At 36.5% G+C, this 12,099-nt stretch overlaps 1 protein-coding gene across 1 annotated transcript in view; it reads left to right on the forward strand.

The window, feature by feature from the left end:
* The window catches only part of CFAP91 (cilia and flagella associated protein 91), a 60,708-nt gene that overhangs the window by 13,328 nt on the left and 35,281 nt on the right, over positions 1–12,099 (forward strand). The window contains exons 3-6 of the mRNA XM_063294592.1: positions 480–637; positions 4,281–4,364; positions 5,021–5,077; positions 10,139–10,320. Of these exons, the coding sequence (XP_063150662.1) occupies positions 480–637; positions 4,281–4,364; positions 5,021–5,077; positions 10,139–10,320 (481 nt within the window). The remainder of the gene's footprint in view (positions 1–479; positions 638–4,280; positions 4,365–5,020; positions 5,078–10,138; positions 10,321–12,099) is intronic.

Below are 12,099 nucleotides of genomic sequence, written 5' to 3' on the forward strand. Positions count from 1 at the left end.
TCAGAGATATTTTCTCACCAGATTCCTCAATGCCTTCAACAATGGCAGAGCTTCTGATGTTCTGGAAATGTTCTTAAGAATTCAGGGAGAGATGTATCTGCCTTGAAAGTAGCCAATTTGGAACTGTATAGCACAGTCAAACATCAGGAGTCGACCACAGGAAATATTTTATGACATTTTGTATGATGTCATAAAATGTTTTATGATAATTTTTATGTCATAAAATGTTTCATAAAATTTGCCAAATTTCTATTCCATAGGAGTCATGGGTCCCGGATTTTGGACACATTCTGTAAGTTAGCCCATTTGAGGTACCTTGGTTCAAAAATTCTTGGCCTATGACACACCGTTTTACCCACCATTTTGCCCAGACACAGAAAAGAGTTATAGTAGTATATGGATAGATAAATATTAGGCCTGACTTAGATGTTAGATAATAATATACAATGTTGCATTTCTGTCTTTTTTCATATGAAAAGAGGAAAATACCAGAATTTAAAGCCATGTTTAGTAATTTGATTCACTATCCATCGTACGCTGTGCAATTAGAAGAAAAAAATCCTGTTCCTCCATTCATTGACCGAAGATGGAGAGGAAGGGCACAGCAACGCTTTGAGACTTTTCAGAAGCTTGTGGTGTAAGTGTCCTTTATTTTATAATTTTGTTTGAAAAAGTCAAATGATGATTCATTTGCAGTTGTTCTGAGGTAGATTTTCCTAGACAATGATTCAAGATACCTGTAGTACAATAGAATATCACAGTTTAGTAACAAATTAGGCTTTTTTGGCAACAGTGTCTTCCATTGTTACACATTCCTGATATAATGGCTGAAAAAACAGATGTTTTAAGAATTATTAGTCTGTTTACTATTAGCATCCTGAGCTGTGTCAAAGCTCAGTACTTTTTGTGTGTACGTTATTTGTGCTTCTGGTTAGAAAAGGGTAATAAATGGAAAATAATAATAAATGTTTTATCCAGTCCATCTTAGTGAAGCTTAGATCTTAATTGATCCAAAACAAAGGAACTCCCTGATGTCTCAACACATGCATTCGCTTCTAGGGAAACTAATAAGGAAATTTATATTTAAATTTATAGTAGGTATATTTATATAGTCACCCAAAGAGATTGAGGACATTGGCTCAGTCAAAGTAGATAATACAGTCATGACATCAGAAATTATAAAAAAGCAATCAAACAAGTTTAAGAACTGGAGTACAGCAGGAGAGATGAAGTATATGAATTCTGGCTTAAACGTCTTACAACTCTCCATGAAAGACTGGCTACTCATTTTAATGAAATATTAGAAAGAAGAATTGATGACAACTGGTACAACATTTTTAGTAATAAAAGATAGAGACAAGGATGTCAAAGCAAGCAAATACAAATCCACGACTGAGGGTTTAATTTTGCAGCTCAGGACCAAGCATTACAAACATGATGAAATCAAGGATTCAGAGTGTATCAAACAGCAGCAAGTGCAGATTTTTTTAAACAAATGGATGCAACAAAATTGCTCAGATGCACATAAAGAACTTCATGACAGAATAGCCATTATGATCCATTGGCATCTGTGCACAATTGTAATTTCCAGGTTTCCCAAATATATGATTGTGAAATTGAAAGTGTTAGAATGATGTTAAAACATTTATGGAATGCTTGCGTGCAAACTGTTCACCATCTAGAACACAACACACCAACTTATAACAATAATTGAAAAGAATTTTTTTTCCGGTGTCAGAAGAAATGAAACAGTAACATCTTAACTATGGGTTAAGAATCAATTGTAGACTGCACCATGTGGTTGATATATACATTTTGGATTGACAGAGTGGCAGAGTAACTTATTGTGCGGAAGGGCTGTTACTAGGTTATCAAAATTTTATGAAGTACACTCTGTACTATGTTGCGTAAGATTTTAATAGCATGTCCAGTTTTTAGACACTCAAGAAATTTGGCTCCATGGAAAACAAGCTGTTGTAATGCCATCCAGCATTTCCATGATTAACAGATACTGTTAAAAAAAAAAAAATGCCTTATGTAAAAAAAAAAAAATGCCTTATGTGTAATAGGGAGATATGTAAATGCCCTGGTATATTTCGAGGAAGGGTAAAAAAAATTAAGAATGTGTAACTGGATTGATAATGAGGTTATTATGATTTTATTTTTTTAATGATTTGGACTAAGATTTACAGGATTTTTGATTGGCATGATTTAAAAAGTATTGATAAGACATAATATTCAGCTTTTAAATTTAATAGGGTTAAGTCTGTTGTAGTACTATTAATTATAAAGTAGACAACTTACGTGTTTTATAATTTGATTTTTATTATAGTGAACAGAAATATATAGAATAGTGGTAGGAAGGAAATAATTAAATGGATGTTTTCAAGGGGGAGGGAAGTTGATTTAGAAATACACACACACACACACATACACAAACATACTCTTTTTTATATAAGGGGAAGGAGCAATTGTGTTAGTGATTTGCATATGTCAATGGAAGGATGTATAGAAATAATGTGATCTTGGTTTGATAAAGAGTAAGGGTTTGATTATGGAAATTGCTGTATATTTTTGCTGTTGAAAGTTGGAAGTCACCTTTGTATGTAATCTCTAAAATTCTTTGTGTGTGTGTGTGTGCGCTTCACACTTTTTTAGTTTCTTTTTCTTTTTGTAGTTTTTTTGTTTTTCTGTAGTTTTTATTTTTGTTGTAAACTTAATAAAATTATTTAATAAAAAATGATTAAAGCTAAAGGTAACTAGAGTGCAAATGACTGTTGCAAACACCAACTTAGGGAGGAAAGAGAACAGCAAGCAAATCAACTGAAATGAGTGAATGACATTAATTGTTACTTCCAACCATTGGTACTAGATTAGATTTGGAGATCTAATATTTAGGGGGGTTGTACTTGAATCAAAACAGTTATACACCTGTTCTCAGTGCAGAAAGATTACTGTTTAAGGTAAACAATAAAAAAGGAAACAAATCCTTTACTAAGAGAAACAAGAATTATACATAAGGATCTGTTAATGCTCAAGTTGTCTAAAATTCTTTATTGGGTAAGCATGCTCTGCACACTTTCCCTAATTTTCTGAAATAGTTGGGTAAACTATTTCAGCAAATTGGAGAAAGTGTGTAGAACGTGGCTTCCAGAGTTCTTTTCAACACCTTTACAGCAGTGAGCCTAGTAGGCATCTGTATTTTCTTCCGTGTGACTAACAAATGTGTATACCTGTGAGTGTTTCTGCTTTTGCCTAACGTTGAATGTTTATATGGACTGGGAAGTACAAAGCTGCCTGCATATGCCCTTCTCTGTATCACGTGACCAGAAGGGAGAAAGGGGGATTATCCAACTGCCTCTCCTTTAGGTATGCTTTAGGGGTTTTTTTTCCTGAAGTGTTTGTTGCCGTAAGGCGATTTGGCCCATTTCTGAACTGTTTCTCCCACTGTGCAGTTCTGTTAAATTTTTGCATCATTATCCATAGAGGCAACGGCAATAAGATTTTTTGAAAATAACATCACAATGCAAGCTCCATCTCCCACATAATTAGATAAAAGGGTGGAATTTGTGTTGTGTCGTTGCAGTGCACAAGTTGAATTGTCTCAATTTCTCTGGAGTCACAAGGGCAAGTGTGCTGAGCTAGGGGAATCTTCCAGATAATAGTACAGAGGGAAAGATGTTATCCCTGAAAATACTGTTCTCCTGTTAGAGGAGTAAGTGGTGAGCTGTACAAATACTTTACAATTCGTATCTGGCATGTTTCTGGGGCTCTGAGAGAGTGAACTGACTTCAGACTATTTGATGTTGCCCAATCTTTGCAGCACCAGCTGTTTGGCCTGAACCAAAGCTAATAAGGAATCTACAGGAACTCCAGATGTTCTTAATTTTTTGCTTTACTGTTGTTGTCCTTTCCAATATTTGGTTACTGTAAGTCAGAAAGAATAGAAAGCAGGGGAAAATTCAAAGATTAGGCAAGATGTTACAACCATGAAGTCTGTAGTTCAGACCCGCTCTCAGAAATACAGTCTCTGGGAATGAGCAACTATTGAAGCATGAACAGCAGGAGCAGTTGAGGAAAGCTGAGTAAATGTGGCCCACCTACAGGAGGTCTCAGTACATAAGAAATACAGTTTGAAAAAGCTTCACCCTTCTCACTTTTTAGTTATCCGTTGAAGCCCTGCTAACTTTTTAAAACAAGCTTCATAAGAATTTAGAATGTCATACCTCTCCAAAATGTCAGATTCACTAATAATTTGTATATATCATTTTTCTTTATAGAACTCAACCTTCACTTCAGGTGCCAAGAATTGAATACGAAGATCCTGAAGTTAGTGGAAGGAATCGCTGGAAGTATTTTGAACGGTGAGGAGCAAGCAAAACTAAGATTTCAATGACCAACTTAATAGCTATTGCCAAATTAAGATTCTTTGGAAATGAAGATTCTTTCATAATTCCAAATAACCCCCCCCCCAAAAAAAGGTATTTATAGCTTCAGGAGTGTCTTAATCAGATGCCTTAGTTACAATTAAATCTGACATGGTATAGTTTATAAGATGCCCATGTCTATTGCAAGGGACAATACTAAATGTTTTTATTATTTTAATAAATAGTTTTTCAACTGTTAAAAATACTTTGCTCTTTGAAACCTGTCAAAAATAAGTCAGAAATTTTGCAGAATGGGTTATATGTATCCATAAAAACGTAGTAACATACGTTTGAAATGAAATGTGAGAATGAGAAAATGTAATTCTGTAAAAGCTGAAGGAGGCTAGTTATTACTTATTTATTTATTAAGCAAACTTTTACCCAGACTCAGTGAAGCGACTCTCAGCAGCTTACAGTATATATAAAAGAAGAATTAAAATATCCACAGTCAGGTTAAAACTAGTTAGTTATTGAAAAGTAGTCAGCTAAGTAATATATAATTGCTGGTGAACATAAGAGCCCTGGAGGTTATTAAGTGAAGTAATATTCTGTTTGTTTCATTGGCTTATTCTTAATTTTGTTTTTATTTTTAGACCTTTCATCCCATTTCATAAGTCAATTCCAGCGAATATTGTTTATGCAATGCCAAAGTAAGTAATAAACCAGTATTAGCGCTAATGTTTGCTCACTGAAATAATGAAGTTATTTCATATATCAAGAAATTAGTCTTTCTAATAACAAAGCAAAATTGAAAAGCACAGAAATAGTCTAAGACAAAAGACTGTTAAGCATAGGGAGGCACACACAGACCTCCCAATCCCTCGGATGCTCCTCTGAACTGCACCATGTATTTATATGTCTTTATGTCCTGGGTGGGAGATGGAAAAAAGTAGAATTGTATTGATCTTTATGACATTCCTTCCACATGGGTATCATGCTCATATTTAGACAGATTTTTTTTTCAAATTGCAGACATAATGTTCTTCCCTAAAGGTTTTGTGTAGATGTTAATACCTGGGATAAAGCTAAACCCCAGGGAATCTGTAATGTACAGTCCTGTGAAAAGTAAGTGCACCACAGTGAAATTTTTGACTTTTTGAACTAATTTCAACATACAGATATTTGATCTTCATTTCAACAACATTGATAGATAAAGGAGATATAATATAACAAATATCATGCACCATTTACATTTTGTAGTCCACTGTGTAATTTAAATAAACATAAATGCAAATTTCACATGTGAAAAAGTTAAGTATACCCTTAAATTTATCACTACTTCAAATGCCTAAAATTAGTATCAGGTATATCAGATCAGGTGCAAATGATTAGAACATCATTAGAGAGGATCTGGGAGGAACCTGTCTTATTGAAACCTCAGACATTTAGTTTGATTTGCTCTTCGCTGTTGAAGGATGTGGATTCACCATGCCGAGATTGAAAGAGCTCTCTGAGGCCTTCAGAAACAAGGTTAGAGATACCTGTGAATCTGGGAAGGGATTTTAAAAGATTGCCAAACAATTGGACATCAATCATTCCACTGTCTGGAAGATCATCCATAAGTGGAGAAAATTTCAGACAACTGCCAACTGGCTCAGGCCAGGCCATCCCAGCAAGTTCAGCCTGAGAGTAGAATACGAGATGCTGACAGAAGTCTCTAGGTACCCCAGAATTTCATCACATGACCTACATGCAGTTCTTGCCGCTATTGATATCAAAAAGCATGAGTCTACCATTAGAAAGAAGCTGCACAAGTTAGATCTACATGGGAGGTGTGCCAGGAGGAAACCTTTGCTGTCCAGAAAGAACAGCAGGGCAAGACTAAAGTTTGCTCATGAACACCTAGGCCAAGACCAGGACTTCTGGAGCAATATGCTCTCGACAGATGAGCAAAGATAATTTGGCCACAGTACCAGAAGACATGTGAAAACCAAAGACAGAATTTCACCAGAAGAACCTGGTGTCAATTGCAAAGCATGGTGATGGAAATGTTATGGTTTGGGGCTGCTTTGTTGCACCAGAGCCTGGGCAGCTCATCATAGAATCCACTATGGATTCATTGCACCACAGGGTGCTTGAGGATAATGTAAGACCACCTGTCAGAAGATTGAATCTCAACTGAAAGTGGACCTTGCAACATAATAACTCTAAACATTCCAGTAAACCCACCAAGGAATGGCTGGGAAAAAAAGAAAAGAAATGGAGGGTTCTGAAATGGCCAACTCAAAGCCTGGATCTGATACCATCAAGATGCTGTGGGGTGATTTGAAATGGGCTATGTATGCAAGAAACCTCTCAAACTTCACACAACTGAAAAAAATCTGCATGAAGGAGTAGGAAAAAATTCCTCCCAGTCAACATCAGACTGGGACGGTTATAAGAAATCCCTGCTTGAGGTTGTTCTGCCTAAGGTAGCAATATCAGATATTAGAGCCAAGGATGTACTTACTTTTTCCACAGAAGGAAAAGGCGTATCTGTTATTTTTTTGTTAAATGATTGCAATTTGTCATAGGGGTTTTTTTGTTCAATTACATCACTTTTGTCTTTATAGAGTATAGTGTTTGAATGAAGATAAAATACTGATATGTTCACATATGTTAAATAAGAAAAAAACTTTACATGGGGTATACTTACTTTTTCACATGACTGCAACTGCCCTGAAACAAAGCTATAGTTTCATAGTTATAACCTGATAGAAATGGCTGGTGAAATAGCAGTAGAACAACGATAATGGGTTTTTTTCCCGATTTCCCAACCGGTGTGATGATAATGGTATCAAAAGCAGCTGACAGGTCCAAGAGATTCAACAGGATGACCAATGTGGTTTTTAAAATCATAGAGCTGGAGGAAGGGGCTGTTTAGGCCAGTGAGTCTGTTCAGTGCCAAAGTAAATTAAAATTGCATTGAAATTATCTAGAAAATCAGTTTCACCCCAAAGTCTCTGGAATTGGCCTGCAACCATTGTAAAGCAACTCACCCAACAAAGAAATATTACTAACCAGCATTCATTATTTTTAATTGTGATCTTTCTGCTTCACACATATCTGTTCAGAATCATTATCAGAATTTCTATAGCTGATGTTCATCACATGCCAAACACATGTAATGGAGTAAAAAAGGGATCTTTCTAAATGTAATGCAAAGTCAGTTAAATTCATCTTAATCACATTTATCTTACCACAAGTACTCAGAGGAAATCTAGATGATCCATCTATACTTTCTTCTATTTGTCAAAATAGGGGTAAGTTCAGTCAATTGAGAGAATCACCCAAGTATTAAAGTTAGATATCCTAGGTTGTAATTCCCTTATTCTTCCTTTCCCCCCATTTTTAAGGTAGAGGCATTTGGTTGTCTGACGCTTTAGCTGTCCTCCAGGATTTCCTAAATATAATATATATTTCTTAAATATAATACATAATAGTTCAAATCGAACCATCAGAAGTTTCCTTAAAAGAGGTATGCATGCATGTTCTTGGTTAAAACATTCTGTTCCAACCATTCTGGAGGTATTAGTATTTTATTTACTGGAGCTATTGCAATTCAACAGAACTCTGAGCCCCAGAATAAGTGGCAATATTATGATACTGTTACGAGCATACTATAAGTATTCTAGCCTCAAATAGGCCTTTCCGGGTGCAAAATGAATGTCAGAACAGCCTGTTTTGAGCTTGGGATATTGCCAGTATGATCAGAATGCTGTCAGAATGTTTCCAGTAAAATTAGAACAACCTATTCTGAAATTATAGGGACGCGGTGGCGCTGCGGGTTAAACCACTGAGCTGCTGAGCTTGCCGATCGGAAGGTCGGCGGTTCGAATCTGCATGATGGGGTGAGCTCCCGTTGCTAGTCCCAGCTCCTGCCAACCTAGCAGTTCGAAAACATGCAAATGTGAGTAGATTAATAGGTGCCGCTTCGGCGGGCAGGTAACGGCGTTCCATGTAGTCATGCCGGCTACATGACCACAGAAGTGTCTACGGACAAACGCCGGCTCTTCGGCTTTGAAACGGAGATGAGCACCACCCCCTAGAGTCGGACACAACTGGACTTAATGTCAAGGGAAACCTTATTCTGAAATTAGAATAGAGTGCTTCAGAGTTTGAATATTTCAACCTTGAAATGTTTTGTACATCTCTATTACTTGAATACAGCAGACTGCAATTCCCTGAGGATTTAAACTCATTCTGAATAAATTGGTACCTCCTGACCATTTTTCTAGCATTCTGAAGTTTCAGTCCTGTCCCTTCAATCTGCTCTTCACAGTTGTGAGATGGAACAGGTATCCTCTTTTAGAGGGAAGGCTGAACCAAAATAAGAGCTGGGTAATTCTGCCTTTTACCTGTTAACAATTTTTATCTTCACTGAATTATAGAATCAGGAGGTTGGAAGAAACCACACTAGCACCACGTCCAACTCTGTGCAACTCTCTCTAGCTTCTTAGCGCCTCCCCGCACTCCAGTCGGAGAACCTACAACTTCCATTGATAGATTGTTTCACTGTTGTGGATAAGGATGTTTTTCCTTATATTTAAATGTAATCTAGGTAGCTACATTTTGTGTCCACCACTACTTGTTCAGGTTTCTATGGCATTGAAAATAGGTTCTGACCATCTTCCCTATGTCCTTGCCCTATATCAGTGATATCATGTCTAAACACTGATATCATGTCTCCCCTCGCTCTTCTTTTATCCCAACTGAACATCCCAAGTTCTTCAACTTGTCTTCATAAGGCATGTCTTCAAGACTCTAAATCATCTTTGTTTTCCTCTGGACTGTTCTAATTTGTCAGTATCTTTTTGGAAATATGGTACACAAGGCAGAGCAAAGAATAAGGACTTCATGCATCTTTGATGCAGTGCTGCTTCTAAGTAGCCCAAAAGTGTGTTAGCCCTTCTAGCAGCCATCTTACACTGTTGGTTCATGTTCTGCTTGTTGTCAGTGACCACATACAAAGTCTTCTCCATGTTGAAGAAGAAGATTTTGGTCCCTTCAGCCCAGTCTTCTAACTATTCCAGATTAGGCTGCAATCTCATTTTTGTCATTTCATGTTTTCCACAAATTAAATAAACAGTTCATCAACCCTGTTATCCAGGACATTAATAAAAATATTGAACATTGAATAATACTCACCCTAAGAGTGATCCTTGCAAAATCTAGTAGCTCCTGCTCTCCAACATAACAGAATCATCAGTGTCGACTCTGAGTGTGGTCACCCAGCCAGTTGTGAACCCACCTTACTGTAGTCCCTTCCAAACCACTCTTTAACAGCTTGTCAATGAGAGTGTTAACCTTATCAAGAACTTTGCTGAAATTGAGGTATATCCCCAGCCTACTCCTTGTCCACTAAACCTTGTCAAAGTAGATTAGATTTGTCTTACATAACCTACTTTTGACAAAAGCCATACTGATACACTAAAGCAATTTGTAGAGGGTAGGGAGAATTTGGCATATGAGTGTGTGTGTGTGTGTGTGTGTGTAGTGGGATGAGGTTAATGACAGAATCCAGGCACAGCAAAATAATGAGGAAAAGTAATTTGTATCAGGAAATAATAGAATTAAGAAGGTTTAGGAAAGGTGGGATGTCATCATTTTGAACTCCTTGGTAACATTGTGGAACAATAATAAAAGAGCATATTATAACGTGATATAATTGAAATCTTACTGTAAACATGTGAGGACTTTTTAAAGTCATTGCTTGGTTCTTTGCCTTTTAGGCCAGAGGTGCAGGCTCATCAAGCAAAATCCCGGGACAAACCAGCCTATCTCATTTCACGAACTGTGGAAACACAGACAGATTATCGGGATGGTGAAGCTCAGACAGATCCCTATAGCCCTGAATACATAGTACCTTCGGGTTCAATACCTGAATTGTTAACTCTTGCCACGCTGACTTGGGGTAAGTTTAAGAACCAATGAGTATATGAGGGACACAAGGTACAGTTTTTTCTGTAACATTGTTCAGTTCCCATGTGACATGACCTTTCATATCTTTGGCTTCCAAAGAAGAAGCAGCTTCAATTATTTATTACCAGAGCACTTAAGACTTTTCCAGTAGTGCCAGGCTGCTTACAAAGTTCACTGATTTAATTTGTGTTATGAGCTCCATCCCTATTTGCCTGTTTCCCATCCCTCCAATCATTCTCCTTTCATTGACCATTTACTAGCTGAGTAGTAAAATTTTAGAAAAATTATGGAAGCAGTAGAGATTTTAAGAAGGATCACGTCCTACTCCATTTCTGCAGTATATATGATGAGGGAGTCTTGGCCGTCTTTACCAGAACTTGGCCCCTGATGCAGAAATAAAAGTAGTCTCTGCTGCTGATCCATCGGTCTGAATGGACAGCTGGCTAAGACAGAAGAAAAGCATAGCTCCCAAAGGCTTGCATAGCTGATCTGTTGTGGAGTCTCACAAACCTGTGCCCAGGTGATCTGTGATTTTTTATTTTGTCTGTGTGTACATGTACACACACAAGATCAATTTTTCTTACCAAAATTGTGCATGCTGTCATCTGATATATGAAACTCTGTTCTACAATTAAGTCTCCTCATCAATGCATACACTTAGTCGTCTTAAGGGTAGAGACTGTCTGGTTCCCCCAGCTTGTGTTTGTGTTTTGCACCTAACCTTAAACCCTTTAAGGTGGTTAGCAACTTTTTTTTTAAGATGGCAAAGAACATGGATGAATGGTAATACGGGCTCACTTTTTGGTAATTGTTTTCATATGTTAATGGGGGTTGGAGTTATTTTTTTAATAATAATGTTTTATTAAAAGTTTTAGTTACAACAGTGAAAGATAATACAAACAAAAGAAAAAAAAAGTGCAAAAAAGCAAAAAAAAAACCCCAAACCCTAAGAAAGCAACTTCCTACCCTCATCACAAGAAGTATAAAAAATTTCATAATCTCTTTGTCTCCTCTTAATTAACAAATATACTGTAAAACTCTTCATCCCCTTACTTATCTCTTTAACTATAGGCAAATCCAACAAGTAATGTCTTCTCCAATCCAGGTGTCAGCAAAAAATTCAAACAGAGCCCTAAAACAATAATATTAATTAATATATATAAAACTGAACATTCCACATCCCAACTCTTAGTTGTAAGCAAAACCACACGTAAAAGGCATAAAGTGGTCCCGGTATCCTAGTGTAAACAAAAAACTAAAATTTAACATGACAAAGAAGAACCATTTCTCCTTCCTTCCTTCTAGAGTAACTGTAGGGGGAAAAGCCTAAACACTGTGTTAACTGTAAGCAAACCCAATACATATTTTTCCATTCCAGATGCCAACAATTCCAAAGAAAAACACCCCAAATAGCAACATATCCCATTCAAATAAACATTCTACATCTCAGCTCTTAATTATAAAATAATCCACATTTAGCAAATATAAAGTAATCCTGGTATCCTAATATAAACAAAAAACTAAAATTTAACATAAGAGCGATAATTTCTCCTTTAAAAAGAACAAGTTCACAAAACCTCCTTACTTTAAGTATAAAGACAGATACAGAGCCAATTTAAATGCTGTCAAATTAGGATACATAAAGTAACTGTAGGGGAAAAAGCTTAAACACCATGTTAAATGTAAGCAAATCCAATACATAACATTTTTCCAGTCCAGATATCAGAAAATCCAAAAAGAACTACCCAAAATAGCAACATACCCATTTTGT

The sequence above is a fragment of the Candoia aspera genome, chromosome 2 (genome assembly GCF_035149785.1).
Source record: "Candoia aspera isolate rCanAsp1 chromosome 2, rCanAsp1.hap2, whole genome shotgun sequence".
Classification (NCBI taxonomy): domain Eukaryota; kingdom Metazoa; phylum Chordata; class Lepidosauria; order Squamata; family Boidae; genus Candoia; species Candoia aspera.